A 26,419-nucleotide genomic window follows, 5' to 3' on the forward strand; every position below is an offset into this window, starting at 1 on the left:
AAATAAGAGAACCATAATGAAAATTAAGGTAGATAGGGAGAAAAGCTGATTCACATGAAAAATATAATGGTTTCGTTTTATACACAAAGGCTTCTACTAGCAAGGTGATATAGAAGCTAAGGCCTAAAAACATAATTAATTATAAGAATACAAGAACGTTTCAGGCCATGGAAATTGCATGTCAATACATGGAAAGAGTGTGGCATTTTTCAGGAACTGACCAGAAAAAAGCAAGTGACTTGACATGAGACGAACAGGGTATATAATGCCAGATTTAGCAGGGTCTCTTGGGCATGATAAAGAGGCAGCTCTTTAACCTAAGAAAAATGAAAAGTCATCGAAGTATTTTAATCAAGATGTGATATGACAAATTTGTTCTTTTGTTTTCCATTGCTTAGGATGGAAGCCAGGGCCTCATGAATGGTAGGCAAGCACGCTAATACTGAGCCCAGTTCCCAGATTTGCTTTTTAAAAAGAATATTAGCCAGTCGTGGTGGCATATACTTGTAATCCCAGTAAAGAGAAGGCTCAGACAGGAAGATTGCAGGTTCAAGGCCAGCCCCAGAAACCTAATAAGGCCCTCTACAATTTAGTGAAAACCTGTTTCAAAATAAGGCTGGGAGTGTAGCTCAGAGTTCATTCCGCAATACCACACACACACACACACACACACACACACACACACACACACACACACACACACACACTACTGTGTGAATCAGAGACTGGAGGTGGCAAAAGTGAAAGTACAGAGTATAGTAAAGAAGCTTTTGCAATGGTTCAAATGAGCATTAGTGGTGACTTATCCTAGCATGGTGGCAACAAAAATGAAAAGCAGTGGATGGATTGATGCTGCCTTGGATAAGTACCCCCCAGGGATCCCTGTATGAAAGGCTTTATCCCTAGTTCACAGGGCTATGGGGAGGTGGTGGGCCCTTAAGAGGTGGAGCCTAGTGGGAAATGTGTCAGGTTACTGAAGGTGTACCCTTAAAGGGCCCCTGGGACTCTAGCCACTTCTCACTCTTTTTTGCTTCACCATGTTATTTCACCACCCTGAGCTGCCTTGTCACAGGCCTAAGTAAAAGGGCCAATCGAGCCTGCTGTGGTGGCACACGCTTGTAATCCCAGTACTGGGGAGGCTGAGACAGGAGGATTTCAGGTTCATGGCCAGCCTCAGCAACTTAGTAAGACCCTGTTTCAAAAAAAAAAAAGTGGGCAGGGTGTGGCACGCTTGTAATCCCAGGATTTGGGAGGTTAAGACAGCAGGATAGAAGGTTTGAGCACAGCCTCAGCAACTTAATGAGGCCCTGTTTCAAATACAAACAAATAAAATAGGACTAGGAGTATAAACTCAGAAGTAAAACAATCCCCAGGGCCATAAAATAATAAGAAAGGGCTATTTTTTTTTTGTGTGTGTGTGTGTGTATGGTACTGGGGATGGAACCTAGTGATATTCTACCTCCAAGCTATACCCCCAGCCCTATTTTTTATTCTTTATTTTGAAATAAGTTCTGAGTTGCAAAGGGCCTCACTAAGTAGTAGCTGAGGTTGTCTGCAAACCAATCCTCCTGCCTCAGACTCCCACATGCTGGGATTACAAGCATGTGCCACCATGCCCGGCTTGAAAGGGCTAAATGATCATGGAGTGAAACCTTCAAAACTGTAAGCAAAAATAAACCTAAATAAACCTCTTTATAGGTTGATTTTATTCCAGGTATTTATTTTTATGTGCTTTTATTAATGCATTATAGTCTCACATCATAATATAAGTCATGTTGACAGAGACATATATGGACACAGTACTTGGTGCTCCCCATCACCCCATTTTCCCCCTTCCCAATACACAGTACTGAGACGACTGATGGTGGAATATTCACATATGTACACATAGTCAATGGTGCTATTTCCATTATTTCAGGTATTTCTTATAGTGATGGAAAACTGACTAACACAATTTAAGTTGGATTTTTGAAGTAAAACAACAGGGTTTGCTTATGAATCAGATCCTGGAAGAAAAGAGAAAGAGGAGGATCCAAGGTCCCCAGGGTTTCTGGCATGTACAATGAGTTGGGGGTCTAAGACAGCTCTGTTTGGGGGAGAGGTCATGAATCATTAGTTTAAGACACGTTAAATATGAGACATCTATAAGACATCCAGAAGGACAGGCGAAGGAGGACTAGAAGTGTGAGCCTTGGCCTACAGAATAAGTTTGAACTAGCAATAAAAATTTAAGGTTGCCGGGCGTGGTGGCACACACTTGTAATCCCCACATTTGGGAGGCTGAGACAGGAGGATTGTGCAGGTTCGAAGCCAGCCTTGCTGGTTTGAGAGACCCTGTTTCCAAATAAAAAATATAAAATAGGTCTGGGAGTGTAGCCCGAAGGTAGAACCAGGACCACCAAAAAAAAAATTAAGGCATATGTATTATATGAATTATACTTAAAGCCAGGATAATAATGGATATAATTGTCCATTATCTAAAGTCCAGAGCCCTAGGGAATGTTAAATTTAAAGGTGGAACAGAGAAAGAAGAGCCAGAAAAGAACAGTTATCCAGAAATGTAAAAGAAGAGTGGAAGCTGAAAAGTGAAAGAGATCAACTATAGTGCATGCCACTGAGAATGGAAGTAAATGAGAAATAGGGTCTCACCAAATTCCTGAGGCTGGCCAGGTGTGGTGGCGCACCCTATAATCCCAGCATTCAGGAGACTGAGACAGGAGGATTATGGTTGGGAGACAGCCTCATCTACTTAGCGAGGCCCTCCGCAACTCAGTGAGACTATTCAAAAAATAAAAAATAAGCCAGACGTGGTGGCACACGCTTGTAATCCCAGCATTCGGGAGGCTGAGACTGGAGGATCGTGGTTCACGGACAGCCTCAGCTACTTAGTGACATCCTCTGCAACTCAAGTGAAACCCGTTTCAATATAAAGAATAAAAAATAGGGCAGGGAGTGTAACTTGGAGGTCAAATGCCCCTGGGTTCCATTCCCAGACCCGCAAAAATAAATAAATAAATAAATATTAAAAATTTAAAAAAATAAGCCAGGTGTGGTGGCGCATGCTTGTAATCCCAGTATTTGAGAAGCTGAGACTGGAGGATCATTGTTCAAGGACAGCCTCAGCTACTTAGTAGGCCCTCTGCAACTCAGTGAGACCCTGTTTCAAAATAAAGAATAATAATAAAAAAAATAGGGCAGGGAGTGTAGCTCAGAGGTCAAATGCCCCTGTGTTCCATTCCCAGACCCTCAAATAAATAAATAAATAAATATAAATGAAAAATAAAAGGATTAAAAACAGGACTGGGATATAGCTCAGAGGTATTTTAAAATGCCTCTGGGTTCCAGTACTACACCCAGTACTGCAAAAAATTCAAAATAAATAAATAAACAAATAAATAAATTACTGAGGCTAGCCTTGAACCCATGGTCCTCTTTTCTTAGCTTCCTGTGTACTGGAATTACAGGCATGTGCCACCACATCTGGCTGGTTTTTCTTTTCTTTTTTTTTTTTTTTTTTTTTTTGTGGGTCTAGGGATGGAACCCAGGGGCATTCAACCACCGAGCTACACCCTCTGCCCTATTTTTTAATTTTTTTTTTTTATTTTGAAACAAGGTCTCACTAAGTTGCAGAGGGCCTCACTAAATAGCTGAGGCTGGCAGCAAACCATGATCCTCAGATCTCAGCCTCCCTAATGCTGGGATTATAAGCATGTGCCACCACGCCTCACTAGACTGGTCTGGTTTTTCTTAATATGTTTTATTGAACTTTTTCTTTTCTTTTCTTTTCTTTTTTTTTTTTTTTGAAGGTCTAGGGATGGAACGCAGGGGCATTTGACCTCCAAGCCACACCCCCTGCCCTATTTTTATTCTTTATTTTGAAACAGGGTCTCACTAAGTTGCCGAGGGCCTCACTAAGTAGCTAAGGCTGTCTTGTGAACCGCGATCCCCTGGTTTCAGCCTCCCAAATGCTGGGATTACAAGCATGTGCCACCATGCCCGGCTAACTTTTTGTTTCTTGAAACTATGTTATATGTTAATTTTGCTAGCAATACAAACTAAACTTAAACAAATCAATGATCACATTGAACCTAGGGGTATTTTACCTCCAAGCTACACCCCCAGTCCTATTTTTTTTTAGGTACTAGGGATAGAATACAGGGGCATTCTACCTCCAAGCTATACCCCAGTCCTAGTTTTTATTTTTTATTTTGAAACAGGATCTCACTGAGTTGCAAAGGGCCTCACTAAGTAGCTGAGGCTGGCTGCAAACAGCAAACAATGATCCTCCTGTCCCAAATGCTGGAATTACAACAAGTATGCACCACTATACCCAGCTCTAAGCTAAATATTATTTTTACAAATAAAATAACAGATAAAAGCACTTTGAAAGAAAACTTATCAATACAATACCAATTATTTATTTATAGATTTTTTTCTTTTTTAGTAATAGGGGTTAAACTTGAAGGCCCACACTTGCTAGGCAAGTGATACACCATTGCGTTATATCCCCTAAGTATTCCATGTTTTTCTTTTTGGGGAGGCACTAAGGATGGAACCCAGGGGCATTCTACCTCTAGGCTATATCAACAGCCCTGTTTTATTTTTTATTTTGAAACAGGGTCTCACTAAATTGCTGAGGCTGGCCTCCAATTGTGACCCTCCTCGCTCAGCCTCCCCAGCACTGAGATTACAGAGGTGTGTCATGTACTCCACTTGGATTCGTTTCTTTTTATTTTTTTATTGAACAGGGAGGGAGAAATAAGCTAGTGTGATTTATAGTTTCCTTCTCATATAAATCATTTAAATTAATGAAAAACCTACCGGTTCCATGGAATGTTGTGCCAACAACACGAACACAGCTTGGTACTCGAAGATCCCAGAATCGAACAGTCTTATCTTGGGAACCAGAAGCAATCATCCAGCCACTCCAGGTGTAAAGTGCTAAAATATGCCCTATAAAAGATCACTGTAATTATTGTAGGAAAGTATCTTCACATAACGTGTTTAAAGCTAATACGCCCTATCACTGGTCAAGCAATTATCTGACTAATTAATATCCTATGTAAAAGAGGTTTTCTATATTTATCAACTGTATGGACAATTTCAATAAAAATAAAATTATATCTAAGATGCACATCAAAAACATAATAAACTCAATCTTTCTTTCTTTCTTTCTTTCTTTTCAGAACTGGGGATGAAACTCAGGGGCATTCTACCTCTAAGCCAAACCCCAAGCCCTATTTTTTTTTATTCATTTTGAAACAAGGTCTCACTGAGTTGCAAAGGGCCTAAGTGGCTGAGGCTGTCCACGAACTGTGATCCTCCTGACTCAGCCTCCCAATTGCTGGGATTACAAGTGTGTGTCACCACGCCCGGCTTCAATCTTTCTTTGATATCTCCAATAGTAGAAGAGGCTCTTTCTGTATTTCAGAACATTTAAAATATAATTTTAAATTATAGTAACTTTTTCTTGGAGAAAACAGAGGAAGCCAGGAATAGTGGTACAACACCTGTTATCCCAACTACTCAGAAGGCTGAGGCAGGAGGATCTGAGTCCAAGGTCAGTCTGAGCAACTTGGCAAGACCCTATCTCAAATTATATTTGAAAAGGGCTGAGAGGCCAGGTGTGGTAGCACATGCTTGTAATCCCAGAACTTGGGAAGCAGAGACATGAGGATTGCAAGTTCACAGCAAGCCTCAGCCATTTAGTGAGGCCCTCCACAAGTTAATAAGACCTTGTTTCAAAATAAAATAATAAGCTGGACAGGGTATCACATGCCTGTAATCCCAGTACTTGGGAGGCTGAAGGTAGCCTTGACAACTTAGCGAGGCCTTCCGCAACTTGGTGAGAACTTATTTCCAAATAAAAAATAAAATCAGGCTGGGGGTTTAGCTCTGAGGTAAAATGCCTCTGGGTTCAATCCCTAGTGCCACAAAAACAAACAAACAAACAAATAGGGCTGGTGATGTAGCTCAGTGGTAGAGTGCCCCTGGGTTCAACCCCCAGTACAAAAAAAAAAAAAAAGGCCTGGGGATATAGCTCAGTGGTAGAGCACTTGCCTAGTATGCACGACGCTCTGAGCCTAATACCCAATACCACAATTTATGTATGTGTGTGTACATATGTATGTGTAATATGTGTGTGTGTGTGTGTATTACACATATATATGCATATTAGTTCTACCACTTACTAGCCTTATGATATTGGGCAAGTCATTTTACTCTTCCAGCCTCTCCTTGTGTATAAAAAGGGAATAAAACTTCCTACGCCCTATGATGATGGTGAGGATTAAGGAATCATAATAACACATAGGGAAATATCAATGTTAGTTACTAATGGTGGTGCTATGCAATGTTTATAATTAAAATTTTTGTTTGGCCAGGCATGGTGCACATGCTTGTAATCCCAATACTTGGGAGGCTTAGATAGGAGCATCACAGGTTCAAAGCTAGCCTTGGCAACTTAGAGAGACCCTGTTTCCAAAAAAAAAAAAAAAATCGGGCTGGGGGTATATCTTGGAGGTAGAAGGCCTCTGGATTCAATCCCCAGTACCACACACACACACATACACACACACACACACACACACACACACACAAATCTGTTAGTGTGTGTGATGCTGGAATTTGAATCCAAGGGCATTCTACCTCCAAGGTATACCCCCAACTCTTTTAACTTTAATTAATTACTTTTATTGACTGGTACTGTGGATTGAACCTAGAGGCATTTTGCCTCTGAGCAAAACTCCCAGCCCTTTTATTATTTTATCTTAAAACAGGGTCTTTAAGGTGCTGAGGCTAGCCTCAAACCTTCAATCCTCCTGTCTCAGCTTCCAAGTACATGTTGTACATCACCATGCCCGGCCTTAATTTATATTTTTAAACAGGGTCTCACTAAATTGCTGAAGGCCTTCCTAAAATTGCTGAGGCTGGCCTCAATCCTCCTGCCTCAGCTTCCCATGTACTGATATAACTGTAAGCCACCATACCCAGCTCATACATTAAACTGTGTGTGTGTGTGTGTGTGTGTGTGTGTGTGTGTGTGTGTGTGTGTGTGTGTGTGAGACTGGGGGTTGAACCCTGGGGCATTCTACCTCCGAGTTATACTCCAAGCCCTATTTTATTTTTATTTGGAAACAGAGTCTGGCTAGGTTAATGAGAGTCTCATTTCTTGCTGAGATTGTCCTTCAACCTGTGATCCTCCTATCTCAGCCTCCCAAGAACTGGGTATTTTATAAACTTTTGAAATAAAAATTCCCCCTCTTGAAAAGATCCATTTTAATGACATATACTCCAAAATTCAGAAAGTGAACAAAAGGAAAAGGAGCACTTAAGACTGATAGTACGTACCAGTATGTCCACTCAAAGCATGAAGGCCCTGGCCTCTTTGACAATCTGTTGTATAAATGTTACAATCCCCTGCTCCAGCACTTATTAAGATAGCGCCGCCACTTTCTGGGCCTTCCATAAATGCCAAGTCTCTGATTGTCCCATCATGCATACTGAATTCCAGATCTGGTCCTGAAACAGCAGTAAGAATTAAAAAAAAAGATGCTGCTCAATTTTCTGTGATAACTTGAGATTGCTGAACAGTCCCAAAAGTGTCCAAGAATAATGGTGTGATAGTATGGTTTGTTTGTTTGTTTATTTATTTATTTATTTATTTATTTATTTATTTATTTCGGTACTGGGGATGGAACCCAGAAGCATTCTACTTCCTAGCTACACCCTAGTCATATTTTTTTAAAATTCTTTTTATTTTTTGAAACAGGATCTCACTGAGTTGCAAAGACAGCCTCACTAAGTAGCTGAGGCTATCTGAGAACCGCAATCTTCCTGTCTCAGCCTTCCAAAAGCTGGGAATACAAGCTTTCGCCACCACGCTCAGCTAGGGAGTGATATTATAACCAACTTCACTGTACTGAGGAAAGAACTTCAAGAAATCAAAATTATGGGCCAGGTGTGGTGGCACACATTTGTAATCCCAGTACTTCGGATGCTGAGACAGGAGGGTTGCAGGTTCACGGCCAGCCTCAGGAACTTAGGCCTAACTTAATGAGACCATTTAAAAAAAAAAAAAAGAGTAAAAAATAGGGCTGGGGGTGTTGCTCAGAGGTACAATGCCTCTGGATTCAATATCCCATACTACAAAAAAAAATCAAAATAATGATTTAGCTATTATATTCTTAAAACAGAGCTATAATAGTTACTTTTTTAAAATCTTTTATTCCAAAGAAAAAGGACAAGAAAACCAAATTAATAAATCTGTATTCTCAGCATACAATAAACATTTACCTTATTTATCTATGAATTATTAAATTGTCCTCCAGAAAAAAAAGGACAAATATTCTGTAGACAATATTCATTCATACAATTCGAACAAAAGAAAATAGTTATTTAAGAGTTATTTTTCTGGTAAAATTTTCTAAAGTTCAGATGCTACCTGGATACCTGTAAGAATTTACTAAAATAAAAATACCTCATAAATGTAACCAATCAGAATATTTTTAAAAATCTTTATAAAATTATATTCTTATATTAAAGACAACAGAAAGATACAACATGGAGGAAATATAAAGTATATTGGCAAGTTAGCTACTGTTCACATACTTGAACCCTACCTGTTGCATTACAAGTCTCTGCATTGAAGGGCAACACTTTGACATATTTGTCGTTTGACCCTGTTGCTAATAACTGTCCACAGGGACTCCAGGCCACACAGTAAATGGATCCTTTATGATGTTTATTCCTTTTAAAACGTATCACTGGTTGTTTAGGAGTTTCATGTGCACTGAAAAGAAAAATTACATAAAGATATTTCAGTTTCTTGCTTAATAAAATTAGTAATAAAAAGCCCTTTATTATTACTCTTCTTGGGGAGGGAGCAAATGGAGTATCAGATGACAGGTCAAGTTTTTGAAATCACAAAATGAAATAAATGTAAAGTATATTTAATACACATAAAGAAAAATTATAAGCCATTATCATCCTAATCTTTTATTTCAGATCACATAAGGTATAGAATATACTTTTTTTTTTTTGGTGGTGGTACTGGGGTTGGAGCCCAGGGGCTTTTCTACCTCCGGGTTATACTACCAAACCTATTTTATACTTTATTTGGAAACAGGGTGTCACTAAGATGCTGAGAGCCTCACTAAGCAGCTGAGACTGGCTATGAATGTGTGCAATTCTCCTGTCTCAGCCTCCCAAGCACTGGGATTACAGGCATGCGCCACCACGCCCAGCTAGAATATACTTTTTTTTTTTTTTTTTTTTTTTTTTTGCGGGTCTGGGATGGAACCCAGGGGCATTTGACCACTGAGCTACACCCCCTACCCTGTTTTTTATTCTTTATTTTGAAACAGGGTCTCACTAAGTTGCGGAGGGCCTCATTGAGTAGCTGAGGTCGTCTGTGAACCGCAATCCTCCAGTCTCAGCCTCCTGAATGCTGGGATTACAAGTGTGAGCCAATACGCCTGGCTTGATATATGATTTTTTTAAAAATCCCCATTTCTCATATTTTTCATAGATTTTAACTCAAAAGTGAAAAGAATAAAAGAATGCAAATTAGAAAAATCCAATAGACATTTATTAAACAAATTATATAAGCAATATGCCTGGGGTTACAGGAGGTAGAGATTTTAAAAAGAAGGCAAGATACTGTTCCAGAATTTAAAATTTAGCAGGAGTAGATGTTGTCATGACTCCCCATATAGGTAGGCCAAATTTAAGTTATTATAGTCCAGTATAAAGTTCTGGGCCCTAGCCAGGCGTGGTGGCACACCCTTGTAATCCCAGCATTTGGGAGGCTGAGATGGGAGGATAGCTGTTTGCGGACAGCCTCGGCTACTTAGTGAGGCCCTTTGCAACTCAGTGAGACCCTATTTCAAAATAAAGAATAAAAAGTAGGGCTGGGGGTGTAGTGTGGAGGTAGAATGTCCCTGGGTTCCATCCCCAGTACAAAAAAAAAAAAAAATACACACACACATACACACACACACACACACACACACACACACACTCTCTCAGGCCACAACCTTTGCTCTGCTTACTTTCTGCAGCTTCCTACTACACTCAGCATAAAACCTAAGACATCTAGAAAGCTCTGCATAATTTCTCTTAAGTCTATCTCTGTAGCCTTATCACACTCTTGCTCATCATACGCTAACCAACCTGAACTTGTTTCAGTTCATCAAAAATTTAAGTTCTTCCAGGTGGTGCATGCCTATAATCCCAGTACTTGGGAGGCTGAGACACGAGGATCACAAATTCAAGGACAGCCACAGCAAGTGGTGAGGCTCTCATCAACCTGGCAAGACGCTGCTTAAAAAAAATTCAAGTTTTTAGCCATGCATAACCAAAATGGTGCACACTTGTAATCCTAGTACTTGCAAGGCTGAGACAGGAGGATCATAGGTTCAAATCCAGCTTCAGAAACTTAGTGAGACTAATTTCAAAAACAAACAAACAAACAAACAAAAACGGGTGTGCCAAGACCGTGTGAGAATCCATGTAGTCATAGGCGATTCTCAAAGTGAGAAATAAGCCCCGAGAGAAGGTGTGGTCGCTGGCAAAAAGTATTCTCCACTCTTAGATATTCTTTCATAACTACTATCCTTTTGGTAATGATTCTTTTAACTCTCCAAACGAATTGCTCCGGTGGGAAAAAGATCAGGACTGCGAGAAAAAATTGAATTCATGTAAAATAATCTTTCCAGCAAACTTTCAGCCTTGCTCAAATGGTAATTAGATGAGCCTTGTTCAAATGGTAATTAGAGGCAGTAGCAACATTCCAGTCCACCTTTGACCTTGGCTTTTACGCATGGTAATAGTGATGCCTGGAGTTACAGTGACACCACCTGGTTAAAAAATAGCTATGTCAAAACAAAAGACAGATAAAATAGATGTGTAAAGATGAAAGAAAGAAAGAAAATATGGTGAGAATAAGAAAGTATTTTGTATGAAGAAGAGCTTATCCTGAGATTGGCCCAAATGGGAAAGAGAGAATTAGGGTAATCAGAAAAGAAAAGAAAGTTGCAGAAGGTTAGTGATAGGAATATGGATTATTAAAAGAAGGAAAATGCTCAGCTGCTAGAGAAATATATCTGACAACTAAATCTAAAGACTTCATGTTATTTCTTGGTGTTTACCTGCTAAACTGTGTCATGAGTTTGTTTAAGTTTTCAGACAGCGGATAGTATTGCAGACAAAATCCAGCAGACATTCATCGAAATTCCCTAGATCATCATGAAGGAACACGGATTTTCCTTACGATAACTATATGAAAGCTGGAATCTCAAACTTCGTCCCCCATTATATATATAAAGGAGGACATTGGACTAAGCCCTAGGAATGAGCTCTGAAGGGGTTAAAGAAAACTCTTAAAAAACAAACTGGATTCTTCAAATGATTTTTGGGTGTGACTTTTAGCCAAATAGAAGCCTCTGCAGCTGCAAGGCCAAAGGGGGCTGGGCTCACAAGCACAAGGCCCACCTGAGATAATGGGACTGATTTCAAACACAAAGACCTGGAATATCCCAGGCTTTACTTTTGTATTGTTCAGGGTTGGTAATTTGCATGTGTATCTCTCTTTTGTACCTTGGGTGTTTTGCACTTCTTTTTACTAGAAATTCACTGGGAGAGGGGAAAATATAAAAAGTCTTGTGTCCAAAATAAAGTGTTCGATTGCACAAGAAGCATCGATCCATGTCAGGTTCTTTTTAAAGCGCCGATCATAGGATTATTTTCCTAGAAAAGAACCGCTACAGATAAGAATCTGTAGAAAATCACTCTGTCCTTCCCCACCTTTACTGAGACCCTCGACCACGAGCAAACTCGCGCCCCATTGGACTAGCTGGCTTTCGGCATGGGTGGAGGTATAGCCAAAGGTAGAAGGCCTCTGAGTTCCATTCCAAGTGCAACACACATACAAGTGCAGACCTTCCTCACTCATGTTCTTTCTGAGTGCTCTCTTCTCATGCGAGGCTCTTCACCCTTAGATCTCAGCTTTAATGCCTTTTTTTTTTTTTTTTTCAGTACTGGGGATGAAACCCAGGGGCATTCTACCTCTGAGCTACACCCCCAGCCCTATTTTTTATTCTTTATTTTGAAATAGGGTCTTTCTGAGTTGCAGAGGGCCTCACTAAGTAGCTAAGGCTGGCCGCGAACTGCAATCCTCCTGTCTCAGCCTCCCAAATGCTGGGATTACAAGCGTGCGCCACCACGCCTGGCTCTAATGCCTTTTTTTAAGGAGCCCTTTCTATGATCTGCCAGTCTGCACCTCACTCCATCCCCATTTTACTCTACTACAGAGTCTTATGATCTTTTTCATAACACTTTCAACCATGTATCGATATACTTATTGGTATATTTATCATCATAGTCTTCATCTTACCCACTAATACTAGAAGTTCCATGAATTCAATAAACATGTTTTTGTGGGTATTTTTGTGCTTCTGGGAATTGAACCCAGGAGCATTCTACCTCCAAGCTGCACCTCCAGCCCTAGTTTTTATTCTTTATTTTTATTTTATTTATTTATTTATTTATTTATTTATTTATTTATTTATTTTATTGCGGGTCTAGGGACGGAACCCAGGGGCATTCAACCTCCGAGCTACACCCTTTTATTTTTTATTCTTTATTTTTGAAACCAGGTCTTGCTAAGTTGCAGAGGGCCTCACTAAGTAGCTGAGGCTGTTCCCAAACCGCAATCCTCCAGTCTCAGTCTCCCGAATGCTAGGATTACAAGTGTGCACCACCACGCCCAGTTTAATCTTTATTTTGAACCGGTGTCACTAAATTGCAGAGAACCTCACTAAGTAGTTGAGGCTGGCTGCAAACCTGCAATCCTCCCATCACAGCCTCCCAAGTACTGGGATTACAAGCACGTGCCACCAAGCCTAAATAACATTTTGTTTTATGAACAACCAGTCCTAAAGTCTAGCACAGTACCTAACACATTAGAACTTCAAATACATTTACTAATGAATTAATCTTCATATAAATCACTTTATTCAATCAATGAAACATCTGTGTCAGCATAAGAAATACTGACAATGATAAACAGTTAACTTAGGATCAGTTTAACTGTACACATTAAAAGCTTTTGCTCTGCCTCCATAATTATTATTTTCCACTCCCTGATCTACTATTCTACTCTCTCAGGTATTTCTACTTTATAAAACAATGAGCGAGCCAGGTGTGATGACGTATGCTTATAATCCCATTATGTGGGAGACTGAGACAGGAGGATTGCAAGTTCGAGGCCAGCCTCACAGCTACTTAGTGAGGATAAAGAATAAAAAATAGGGTTGGGGTTTAGCTCAGAGGTAGAATGCCCCTGCGTTCAATTCCTAGTCCAGCAAAAACAAAAACAAAAAAATGAGCAGAAACAAATTATGCTACTCTTACTTTACATAAGCCCTACTACTCTTTTTCTTAATTTTTAAATACCACCAGAATCTAAAAGTTAAAATTACTGGTTTCAAATCCAGAGATAGCCAACACATTTGAGTAAGTGAAAAATCTTTTTTTTTTTTTTTGATACTGGGGATGGGCATTCTACCTCAGAGCTATAATCCCACCCCTATTTTTTTATTTTGAAACAGGGCCTCACTGAATTGCAAAGGACCTCAGTAAGTAGTAGCTGAGGCTGTCTGTGAACCGCGATCCCCCTCAGTCTACCTCTAAGATACACCCCCAGCCCTATTTTTAATTTTTTTCTATTTATTTTTTTGTTGTTGGTTCTGGGAATGGAACCTTTCTACCACCAGGCTACATTCCCAGACTTTTTTTTTTTTTTTTTTTTTTTAATTTGGAAGCAGGGTCTCTTAAGCCAGCGAGGCTGGCTTCAAACCTACAGGATCTTCCTGTCTCTGCCTCCCAAGAAGAGGATTACAAGTGTGCGCTACCACGCCCGGCCCTATTTTTTATTTTTATTTTGAAACAGGGTCTCACTGAATTGCAAAGGGCCTTACTAAGTAGCTGAGGCTGTCCGTAAACTGCAGTAAACCCGTAATGCCCCTGTCTCAGCCTCCCAAATGCTGGGATTACAAGCATGCTCCACCAAGCCTGGCTTTTGACCAGGGTAATTTCTGAGCTGCCAACTGTCCAAGTGCTTACCTTGCCTTCTCTGTAGGGAGAACAGTTTTCAAGTTGACCTGTACTCCCAGGAGTAAATGAAAAATATACCTTGACCTTGACCTCAGGGTATAGGTCAGTGATAGAATGCTTGTTTAACATGTACAAAGTTCAATCCCCCGAACAGTGCAAAAGAGAAAAAGAAAAAAAAAAAATCACTCTTCTGTCCTTAAAATAGGATTATATTAAGTCTTAAGAGTTGTAAAAAAAATGCCTAAAATAGCCAGGCATGGTGGCCAGGCCTGTAATCCCAGGACTTAGATGTCTAAGATAAGAGTTATCACAGGTTTAAGGACAACCTTAGCAAGCTGTGGAACTCTCATCAACCTAGTGAGACCCTGTTTCAAAGTTAAAAATAAAATAGGGCTTGGGGTGTAGCTTAGCGGTAAAATGTCCTTAGGTTCAATCCCTTGTACCAAACAAACAAAAAAGCCTTAAGCCAGGCATGATCGTGCATGCCTATAATAGTACTTAGGAGGCTGACAGAAGGGTTACAGGTTTAAGACCAGCCTTGGCAGGTTAGCAAGACCCTGTTTCAGAACAGAAAATAAAATTAGTTAAACAAGAGGATAAAATCACTGTTAAGGAGCCAGGCATGGTGGCGCACGCTTGTAATTCCAGCACTTGGGAGGCTGAGACAGGAGGATTACACAAGTTTGAAGCCAGCCTCAGCTACTTAGTGAGGCTCTCAGCAACTTAGAGAGACCCTGTTTCCAAATAAAGTATAAAAAAAAAAGGTCTGGGAGTATAGCCAGGAGGTAGAAAAGCCCCTGGGTTCTACCCCCAGTACCACACACACACACATAAAAATCACTGTTAGGTTAATCAAATGAAATTTTGATATTGTAGGCTTAAAGTGGTCATTAATAGCAATTTCACATAGTTTTTCCTAAACTTCTCTGAGGCTATTATACAAAATCTGTATTTCCTCAGTCTGTAACCAGGTTTTCTTTACCTTTAACTTTTAAAATTTAATTGAATATAAGAACTTTTTTTTTTTTTTTTTTTTTTTTTTTGGTGGTACTGGGGTTCCTGGAAGCCCTTCTACGTCCGGGCTACACTCCCAGACCTATTTTTATATTTTAATTTGGAAACAGGTTCTCTTGAGCCAGCGAGGCTGGCTCCGAACCAGCACGATCCTCCTGTCTCTGCCTACCAAGCGCGGGGATTACAAGCGTGCGCCACCACACACGGCAATATATAAGAACTTTTCAAGCCAGGCACAGTGGCACACACCTGTAATCCCAATACTTGGAAGGGTGAGGTAGGAGTGTCACAAGTTCGAGGCCAGCCTCGGCAACCTAGTGAGAACCTGTTTCAAAGTAAATAATAAGCCAGGCATGGTGGCGCACACTTGTAATCCCAGCATTTGGGAGGCTGAGACTGGAGGATCACAGTTCGCAGACAGCCTCAGCTACTTAGTGAGGCCCTCTGCAACTCAGTGAGACCCTGTTTCAAAAATAAAGAATAAAAAATTGGGCAGGGGGTGTAGCTGGGAGGTCGAATGCCTCTGGGTTCCATCCTCAGACCGAAAAAAAAAAAAAAAAGTAAAAAAACAGGGCTGGGATGTAGCTCAGAGGTAGAATACCTCTGGTTCAATTCCTAGCATCCCCTCCCCCAAAAAAGAACTTTTCAGATAAAAACCAAAATATAAACATCATGAAAATAAGGAAGACCAAAGTACTGAGTAATCAAACACATTTTATGGAAAAATCATAAAATTTATAACCACTTAAATATATAATAAGTATATTAATAGCCACTTTTATTTCCCAAGTATAAAAAATAAAAAACCTTAATAGAAGGATGGAAGAACTGAAATACTACTAAATGACAATTCTGAAAAACAGATCAACATAGCCAAGTTAAAAACTAAGGTAAGCAAGGCAATAAAAACCATCTACTCTTACCTTGGGTCAATTACTTCTGGATAGGCACATACTCTCAGAGTTTTTGAATTTGAACCAACAGCATATAAGCTACCACCTGGGTGAAAAGCCACTGCTCTTACAGCTTGTGTGTCTTCTAGGGTATTAATACAAACAAACTGCTTTTTTGATTTGTCATCCTAGAGAAAGAATGAATATAAAAGTTATCCTATGAAAAAATAAATTTAAAAGAACTTACATAAGTCCCATTTTAAGTTCTCTTGAACTGTATACTTCCTGTTTAATCACTTCATGTTTACTACAAATAATCTGTGAGAGGGGGTTCTGGGGATTGAATTCAAGGGCATTCTACCTCCAAGCTATACCCCCAGTCCTTTTAATATTTGTTTGCAGTACTGGTATGGAACCAGAAACCAGGGGCATTCTATCTCCTAGTTACACCCCTAGCCCTGTTTTGTATTCTTTATTTTGAAACAAGGTCTCACTAAGTTGTGGATGGCCTCACTAAGTAGCTGAGGCTAGCCATGAACCTGTTATCTTACGACCTTAGCTTCCCAAATGATAGGATTACAAGCATGCACCACCATGCCCAGCTAATATTTTGTTTAGAAACAGGTTGCTTAAAGTCTGACTACATTGCCAAGGCTCTTGAACTTGTAATCCTCCTGTCTCAGTTTCCCAAGTATTAAGAATACAGGCATGCACCACCATACCCAACTCTCCCAATAATCTTTTATTTTTTTGTTTAATGCAGTACATGGGATTGAACCCAGGGGCATTCTACCTCCAAGCTATATCCCCAGCCCTATTTTTTCTTCTTTATTTGGAAACAGAGTCTCACTAAATTGTGGAGGACCTTACTAAGTAGCTGAAGCTGGCCAGGAACCTGTGCTTCTCCTGTCTCAGCCTCCCAAGTACTAGTATTTACAAGTATGCACCACCATGCCTGGTGAACCAATGATCTTTTTTTTTATTTTTTTTTTTTATTTGTGGAACTGGAAATGGAACCCAGGGCATTCTACCTCTAAGGCATACCCTCAGCCCTATCTTTTATTCTTTATTTGAAAACAGGGTCTCACTGAGTTGCAAAGGGGCTAAGTAGTATCTGAGGCTGTCCTCAATCTGTGATCTTCCTGTCTCAGCCTCCCAAATGCTGGGATTACAAGTGTGCCACCAATGAAAAATCCACAGTAATCTTATTTATTTATTTATTTATTTATTTATTTATTTATTTATTTATTTTGCAGGTCTGGGGATGGAAACCAGGGGCATTCTACCTCCAAGCTACACTCCCTGCTCTATTTTTTATTCCTTATACTTTTGAAAAAGGGTCTCGTTAAGTTGCGGAGGGCCTCACTAAGTAGCTGAGGCTGTCTGCAAACCACGATCCTCTGGTCTTAGCCTCCCGATGGCTGGGATTACAAGTGTACGCCACCATGCCCAGCTCCCAAAGTAATCTTTAATCTTTCTATTCTTTGCTAATCATTACTAAGTCAGATGTTTCATAAACATTCAAGTTTTTCTTTGCTAATTAGGACAAAACATAAGATTAAATTACATTTCCATATTAAGTTCTCTTTAAATGAAGGAAAAAATAGTTCACATATGTAGAAATATAACAAAAACCATAAAGCAACATTTGTGTTCTTAAAAAGAAATGTAGATGGATGCTATGGCACATGCCTATAGTTATAGCTACTTGGGAAGCTGAGGTAGGAGAATTACTTAACTCTCAAAGTTTAAGACTAGTCTGGACAACACTGGAAGAACCCTATCTCAAAAAAAAAAAAAAAGGTATAAAGGACTTCTAGTAGGGTCGGGCATGGTAATGTAGGCCTGTAATCCTACTTGGGAGTACTTGAGAAGCTGAGAGAGTAGTATTGCAGATTCATGGCCAGCCTCAACAACTTAGTGAGGCCCTCTATGTAGAACTTAGTGACATCCTGCTTCAAAAATAAAAGATAAAAACAGACCTCGAGATGTAGCTCAGAGGCAGAATGCCCCTATATTCAATCCCCAATACCATATACACTCACATAAAAAGAATTTTTCATCTACTTAAGGTGAAATGCAATGAATATTTTACTATTTCAAACTAAAATTGTAAAATTTCCTTTTAAAACTATAAAAATTATTTTAATCAGAACGCTTGAGTTTCATGTTTAAACTGTCAATCTATTTCTCCATAGCTTTTTTTCTCTTCCCTTTTTTTTTTTTTTTTTTGGTACTGAACCCAGGGCCATTCTACCTCCAAGTTATACCCCCAGCCTCAATTTTTTAAATTCTTTATTTTATTTTGTTTTGTGGTACTGGGGGTGGAACCCAGGGGCTTTTCTACCTCCAGGCTATCCTCCCAGACCTAGTTTTATACTTTATTTAGAAACAGGGTCTCACTAAGTTCCTGAGAGCCTCACTAAGTAGCTGAGGTTGGCTTCGAACCTGTGTGATCCTCCTGTCTCAGCCTCCCAAGGGCTGGGATTACAAGTGTGCGCCACCACGCCTGGCTTAATTCTTTATTTTAAAACAGGGTCTCCGCCGGGCGTGGTGGCGCACACTTGTAATCCCCGCGCTTGGGAGGCAGAGACAGAAGGATTGCACAGGGAGGACTCACTAAGTAGCTGAGGCTGCCCTCAAACCAGGATCCTCCTGTCTCCGCCTCCCAAGTACTGGGATTACAAGTACGCACCACCATACCTGGCTTTTTATTCATTTTGAAACAGGTCTCACTAAGTTGCAGAGGATGGCTGCAAACCTACAATCCTCCTGTCTCAGCCACTCAAATACTGGGATTATAAGCATGGGCCACCACGCCCAGCTTTATTTATTTATTTATTTATTTATTTATTTATTTATTTAGTGGTGTTGGGGATTTAATCCAGGTTCATTCTACCTCTGAGCTATACACCCAGCCTTAGTTTTTATTCTTTATCTTAAAACAAGGTTTCATTGAGTTGCAAAGGGCCTCACTAAGTAGCTGAGGCTGTTCTCCAACTGTAATACTCCTATCTCAGCCTCCCAAATGCTGGGATTACAAGCATGCGCCACCACACACAGCTTATTTCATTTTATTTATTTATTTATTTATTTATTTATTTATTTATTTATTTATTTATAGTACTGGGGATGGAACCCAGAGACATTCTACCTCCAAGATACACCCCCAACCCTATTTTATTCTTTTTTTTTTTTCCAGGTCTGGGGATGGAACCCAGAGGCATTTAATCTCCAAGCTACACCCCCTGCCCAATTTTTTATTCTTTATTTTGAAATAGGGTCTCACTGAGTTGCAGAGGGCCTCACTAAGTAGCTGAGGCTGTCCGTTAACTGCGATCCTCCAGTCTCAGCTTCCCAAATGCTGAGATTATAAGCATGCACCACCACGCCCAGCTTTATTCTTTATTTTGAAACAAGGTCTAACTAAGTTGTGGAGGGCAACACTAGCTGAGGCTGTCTGTGAACTGTGATCCTCCTTTCTAAGCCTCGCAAGTACTGGGATTATAAGTATGCACCACCACACCTGGCTTCCATTCTTCATTTTTGAAACAGGGTCTCACTAGGCTACAGAGAACATAAGTAGCTGAGGCTGGCTGTGAATCTGTGATCCTCCTGTCTTGGCCTCCTCCCAAGTACTAAGATTACAAGTGTGTGCCACTATGCCTGGCTCATCCATAACTCTCTTTTAAAGAGGCATATTGAAGAAATTCTGTATAAAAACTTTGGTGACTCCTAGTATAGATACCATTTGAAACAACACTGTTACCTTAACTAGGGCTGACTGAACTTGTAATAGGGACCTCTAGATAGGGTGAGGTCAAAAGACTCAACCAAAGCCTGTCTTTTAAAAGTATGAATGTCAAATATACACATAAAGCCAGGCTTATAATCCTCCTGCTTGGGAGGCAGAGACAGGAGGATCGCGCAGGTTCGAAGCCAGCCACGCTGGTTTAAGAGACCCTGTTTTCAAATAAAAATATAAAAATATAAAATGGATCTGGGAGTGTAGCCTGGAGGTAGAAGGGCTTCCAGGAACACCAGTACTACAAAAAAGAAAAGAAAAGAAAAGAAAAGAAAAGAAAAGAAAAGAAAAGAAAAGAAAAGAAAGAAAGAAAAAGAGACTAGCCTTAGCAACTTAGTGAGACTCTCAGGAACAGTGAGACCTGTTTCAAAACAAAAAATAGCCAGGCATCTTGGTGCATACCTATAATCCCAATACTTGGGAGGCTGAGACAGGAGGATTGCAGTATTGAGAATAGCCTCAGCAAAGTAGTGAGGCTCTCATCAATCTGGAGAGATCTTGTTATAAAATAAAAATAAAAAATAGGCTAAGAGTATAGCTCAGAGGTAGAATGCCCCTGGGTTCAATCCCCAGTAAAACACACACACAATTAGAAACACTTGGATTATATATTTCTTTGTGCAAGGGACAAATAACCGTATGTACTTATCATGAAAATTGTACTAGTATTGGGGAGAGGTTTTAAAATGTATTAATGTACCAGTTTTGGGAAAGATTTCCAATTTTGAAAATATATTGTTTGTACTAAAGAAAGCCAGGACTGGCAGGAAGAAGGGACTTGTAATTTACATTTCTAAAGAGAAAGAAAGAAAGCCAGAGCCAGGGAAGAGGTCTCTTTACATTTCTAAGGAGAGACAGATGGCCTAAGGGATGGGAGGAAATCCCAGATCCCTAGAAGCAATTTCATACATCTTGGGGGGGTGTAACAAGAGGTGTAGAGGTCTGGATTTAGAGACAGGGCTGCCCCCCTCCTTCTGGGGCAAATCCGGCTGGAAATAGCAGAAAACTGGGCTAGAGATAGGACAACATATCTACAGATCAAAGAACCTGCCGCAGACTTGGCCAGGATAAGAACACTCAGTATACTGGGGTTCTTTGGTATATTCATTCGAATTGCCCCCCTGTGCCATTCTCCGATGGTATAGGGCTATAACTATCTTCTATATTTCTATCTTTTTAATAAACTTCTTTAAATCTTTAGCAAGAGTTCGGGCTAATGTATATTTATACTTAGTTCAGAACAAGAACCTGCGGTTTTTTGGTTTTTCTGTTTGTGCTCACACACCAAACATATTTCACTGCAACAAAAATGGTTGGCTTTATTAATTTATATTATGTTTGATTTCTATAAGCATCTGAAAAAAACTTTATAGGGTTAAAATTTGATCCAGGGAAAATAAAAATAGAAGAGCTGGGTATAGCTGCATATGCCTGTAATCCCAGTACTTGTTAGGCTAAGACTGCAAGATCACAGGTTCAAGGACATCCTCAGTAAGTAGTGAGACTCTCATCAACCTAATGAGACCCTGTTTTCAAATAAGAAATAAAATTGGGCTGGAGTGGGGGTGTAGCTTGGAGGTAGAGTGCCTCTGGGTTCAATCCCTGGTACCACAGAAGAAGGAGGGAGGAGGAGGAAAGGAAGGAAGGAAGGAAGGAGCGAGCAAGCAAGCTATATATGGTTAGGAAAGATGTTTGATTCTAAAGCCAAAAAAGAGGTATATATGAATGAGAATCCCAAAAGACCAATAATATCTGAACGAATTAGCTAGAAGGTTCAAAGACGACTGTGGCCAGGCGTGATGGCGCACGCTTGTAATTGCCATGCTTGGAAGGCAGAAACAGGAGGATCACGCGGGTTCGAAGCCAGCCTTGCTGGCTTATGAGACCCTGTTTCCAAATAAAAATATAAAAAAGGTCTGGAAGTATAGCCTGGAGGTAGAATGGTTCCATCCCCAGTACCACACACACAAAAAAAGACTAGTGCAGATTCCCAATTTATGTGTCAATTCAAAGTCACTACTAAGTCATTAATATTAATGCTCCAAAATGTGTTTCTAAAGCAACTTGTCCACTTAGTCTAGTGAGAGCTCAACTACCTTGAGATAAACACCAATATTAACAATAATGACCATTTCTAAAGATGGTTTTCTTTGAACTGAGAATTCCTTAACAACACTTGCAGGAATATATAAAACAGTAAAACCTCTTTTCCCAAAGTATTACCTCTTCCCCTCTTGACCTGGATAGATTTCCTGAAGAATCTCCAAGAGATGGCTTAATGACTGAATGTTCTGATGAGCTGTGGGAGTAATAATTCAAATGTTTACTCAGAATATCAACACAAACTAAATTATCTTTTCAGTTTTTTATTTTTATTTTAGCAAATGATCTTCGCTGAATTCCATTCAGTTACTCTGTGAAGACCTTTTTTTTTTTAGTTTTTGTTTTTGAAACAGGGTCTCACTAGGTTGTTGAGATTCTCACTAAGTTGCTGAGGCTGGCCTCATACTTTTGATCCTCGGATTGTCTCAGCCTCCCAAGTACTGGGACTACAACATGAATCACCATGCCCAGCTTATTAAGAGGCTCTGGATTCAATGATACAAAAGAGACATGAAAGCTGGGCTTGGTGGCACACAGGCTTGTAATCCCAGTACTTGGGAGGCTGAGACAGGAGGATCACAAGTGTGCAACCAGCCTTGGCTACTTAGTGAGGCCATCTATAACTTAGTGAGATCTTGTTTCAAATTAAAGAATAAAAAATAGGGCTGGGGGTGTAGATTGGAGATAGAAAGTTCTTGGGTTCAATACCCAGTAGCACAAAATAAAAAACTAAAAAATAAAAAGTAAATGAATGAAAGAGTGAAAAGCCATTCTGGAATGGTTTAAGCATCTGGAAAGAAGATTAAGTCAAGTCCATTTTATATTAAGATGTTAAGTATCCTTCTCTGCTTAGATTCCAAACAGGAGTCTGAAGATTGCTCTTTAGAAAAAAATTATCTGGCCCAAGAGGGGAAAAAATAACAAAACTGACAGTGGAGAGTCCCTTAATAAAGTAATTTTTTCCTTAATCAATTTTTTGTGAGGCTAAAGGTAAGCAGATCCTTCTATCTATGTAGCTCTTCATTTCAATAAGCTTTTTTTTTTTTTTTCTTGTTTTCATTACAGACAGCCAAAGATTTCCAGATACTTGAAGAAAGCCTCCTGGATAAGAGTTAGAAACTAAAAAAGAAAAGGGAACTCAGAAAAGAAGCAATTCAAGGAACAAAAACTACAAACCATAGAGTAATAAGGGGAACTAATTCTAGAAACAAAAGCAAGAACTACTTTTTTTAGAAAGAAAAACTTAGAGCCGGGCGTGGTGGCGCACGCTTGTAATCCCCGCACTTGGGAGGCGGAGACAGGAGGATCGCGCAGGTTGGAAGCCAGCCGCGCTGGCGTAAGAGACCCTGTTTCAAAAATATAAAATAGGTCTGGGAGTGTAGCCCGGAGGTAGAAGGGCTTCCAGGAACCCCAGTACCACCAAAAAAAAAAAAAAAAAGAAAGAAAGAAAGAAAGAAAAACTTAGAGAGCTGGGCATGGCAGAGCATGCTTGTACTCCCAGCATTAGGGAGGGGAAGTCAGGAGAATCGCCATTCGCGGACAGCCTTAGCTACTTAATGAAGCTCTTCACAACTCAGTGAGACCCTGTTTCAAAAAAAAAAAAAGACTAAAAAATGAGGCTGGGGATGTAGCTCGGAGGTACAATGTCCCTGGGTTCCATCCCTAGTACCAAAAAAAAAAGTAAAATTTAGAGAATTGATTGATTGATTGATTGATGGTACTGGGGTTCCTGGTCCCAGACCTATTTTATTTTTATTTGGAAACAGGGCGAACCTACGCGATCCTCCTGTCTCCGCCTTCCAAGCGCGGGGATTATAAGCGTGTGCCACCATGCCCGACAAAATTTAGAGAATTTTAAAAAGCCAGGCGTGGTGGTGCACACTTGTAATCCCAGCATCTGGGAGGCTGAGACAGGAGGAGCACGGTTCATGGGCAGCCTTAGCTACTTCGTGAAGCCCTCTGCAACTCAGTGAGACCCTGTTTCAAAATAAAGAATGAAAAATAGGGCTGGGATGCCGGGCGTGGTGGCACATGCTTGTAATCCCGGGCTTGGGAGGCTGAGACAGGAGGATCACACAGGTTCAAAGCCAACCTCTGCTACTTAGTGAGGCTCTCAGCAACTTAGTGAGACCCTGTTTCCAAATAAAATAGAAAAAAGGTCTGGGAGTGTAGCCCGGAGGTAGAAAGCCTCTGGGTTCCACCCCCAGTACCTCCAAAAAAAAATAATAATAATAATAGGGCTGGGGGTGTAGCTCAGATGTAAAATGCCCCTGGGTTCCATCCCCAGTACAAAAAAAACAAAAAATTAGGCAGGAAAAAAATCAACAAAAAACAAAAGAGAGGAAACTGTTACATAATATTTTTTCAATTTCTAAAATTCAAGTTTTCTGCCGGGCGTGGTGGCACACGCTTGTAATCCCCACACTTGGGAGGCTGAGAAAGGAGGATCACAGGGGTTCTAAGCCAGCCTCAGCTACTTAGTGAGGCTCTCAGCAACTTAGTGAGACACTGTTTCCAAATAAAATATAAAAATAGGTCTGGGAGTATAGCCCTGAAGTAGAAAGCCTCTGGGTTCCACCACCAGTCCCACCAAAACAAAACAAAACAAAAAAAAAACATAAACTTAGAAACTGTTAGAAGAGAATATAGATAAATGAAGGCAGATTTTTTTTTTTTTTTTTTTTTTTTTTTTTTTTTTGGTGGGACTGGAGTTCCTGCAAACCCTTCTACCTCTAGGCTACACCCCAGACCTAATTTTTTTAAATATTTTTATTTGGAAACAGGGTCTCTTAAACCAGCAAGGCTGGCTTCGAACCTGCGTGATCCTCCTGTCTCCGCCTCCCAAGCGCAGGGATTACAAGCGTGTGCCACCACGCCTGGCTAATGAAGGCAGATTTTAAAAATTTAGAAGGTTGTAAACTCTAAAATCTTTCATTGTAAATCTCCAGAAACAACTTCAACTTTCTGTTTCTTTTCATTAGTACAAAGGTAATATTTCCAGGTTTTATAAAATCAGTAAGTAGCCAGGTATGGTGGCGAATGCTTGTAATCCCACGCTTGGGAGGCTGAGACATGTGGATCACACAGATTCGAAGCCAGGCTCAGCTACTGAGTGAGGAGCTCTCAGCAACTTAGTGAGACCCTATTTCCAAATAAAGTATAAAATAGGTCTGGGATTATAGCCTGGAGGTAGAAAAGCCCCTGGGTTCCAACCCCAGTACCACAAAAAATAAAGTAAAATAAATAAAATAAAATCAGTAACTTACATTTGGCTTCCGCAAGGTGATTCCTCAAGAAAAGGAATGTGATTTGTTGATCCAGAATTACGAGGAGTGCTTGAATGAATATTTGAAGTATCGTGTGTTAATCTCTGACTAGAGTCTTGGGGTGGCGTAGCAAAACTCGTCACAGAAGAATTATTAGATCCATTGCCTTTGTTCCCATTACATTGCTGGTTAAATACTGATACCTCATTACCAAGGCTATCCATTCCGATATTTAATTCACCAAGCTTTTGAATGGACCTATAAAATTAAACAATGCAAGTAGTTTAAAACAAAAATTTTACATTCCTAATGTATTGAAGTTAGGATAAAGTAAATATATGCATATAAAATATACAATCTAGCTGGGTATGGTGGCGCACGCTTGTAATCTCCACGCTTGGGAGGCAGAGACAGGAGGATCGCGCAGGTTCGAAACCAGCTGGCTTAAGAGACCCTGTTTCCAAGTAAAAACATAAAAAATAGGTTTGGGAGTATAGCCCAGAGGTAGAAGGGATTCCAGGAACCCCAGTACCACCAATACACACACACACACACACACACACACACACACACACACACACACACACAAAAATATATATATATATATATATATATATATATATATATATATGGCAAATTTAGCATTAAACATTACCATCATCAACTTAAGATACAACGAGATATTAAGTTTTAAAATACCACAAGCCAGGTGTTGTGGTGCACACCTGTAATCCCAGTACTTGGGAATTGAACAGGAGAATCATGTGTTCAAGAACAGCCTCAGAAAGTAGTGGGACTCTCATCAACCTAATGAGATTCTGTTTCAAAAAAGGAGGTTCCTGGGGTTCCTTGTATCTCAGAGGTAGAATAACCCCAGGTTCAATCTCTAGTACCACTAAAAAGGGGGGATATATATCAGTGGAAGAGTAGTTCGGGGTTCAATCCCTAGTACTGTGTAAATATAGATATTCTGGTTTATTGATATATATTTGGGGGGGGGGTTCCGAGGATGAATCCCAGGGGCCTTCTACCTCTGAGGTATACTCCCAGACCTATTTTATATTTTATTTGGAAACAGGGTCTCACTAAGTTGCTGAGAGCCTCACTAAGTAGCTGAGGCTGGCTTCAAACCTGTGCAATCCTCCTGTCTCAGCCTCAGCCTCCCAAGTGCTAGGATTACAAGCATGCCCAGCCTTGGTTTATTGATTTTTAAACACAAACAC

The 26,419-nt window shown here is 40.1% G+C and overlaps 1 protein-coding gene across 3 annotated transcripts in view; it reads right to left on the minus strand.

Moving 5' to 3' along the window:
- Positions 1 to 26,419, minus strand: part of WDR47 (WD repeat domain 47) — a gene marked incomplete at both ends in the record, with an annotated part of 54,382 nt that overhangs the window by 6,701 nt on the left and 21,262 nt on the right. For all 3 annotated transcript variants that reach the window (XM_080693379.1, XM_080693381.1, XM_080693380.1), the window contains 6 exons: positions 4,822 to 4,953; positions 7,351 to 7,521; positions 8,622 to 8,791; positions 16,053 to 16,210; positions 22,051 to 22,126; positions 25,197 to 25,454. In XM_080693379.1, the coding sequence (XP_080549505.1) occupies positions 4,822 to 4,953; positions 7,351 to 7,521; positions 8,622 to 8,791; positions 16,053 to 16,210; positions 22,051 to 22,126; positions 25,197 to 25,454 (965 nt within the window). The remainder of the gene's footprint in view (positions 1 to 4,821; positions 4,954 to 7,350; positions 7,522 to 8,621; positions 8,792 to 16,052; positions 16,211 to 22,050; positions 22,127 to 25,196; positions 25,455 to 26,419) is intronic.

This window comes from Muscardinus avellanarius (assembly GCF_963383645.1).
Source record: "Muscardinus avellanarius genome assembly, chromosome: 3".
Taxonomy (NCBI): Eukaryota; Metazoa; Chordata; class Mammalia; order Rodentia; family Gliridae; genus Muscardinus; species Muscardinus avellanarius.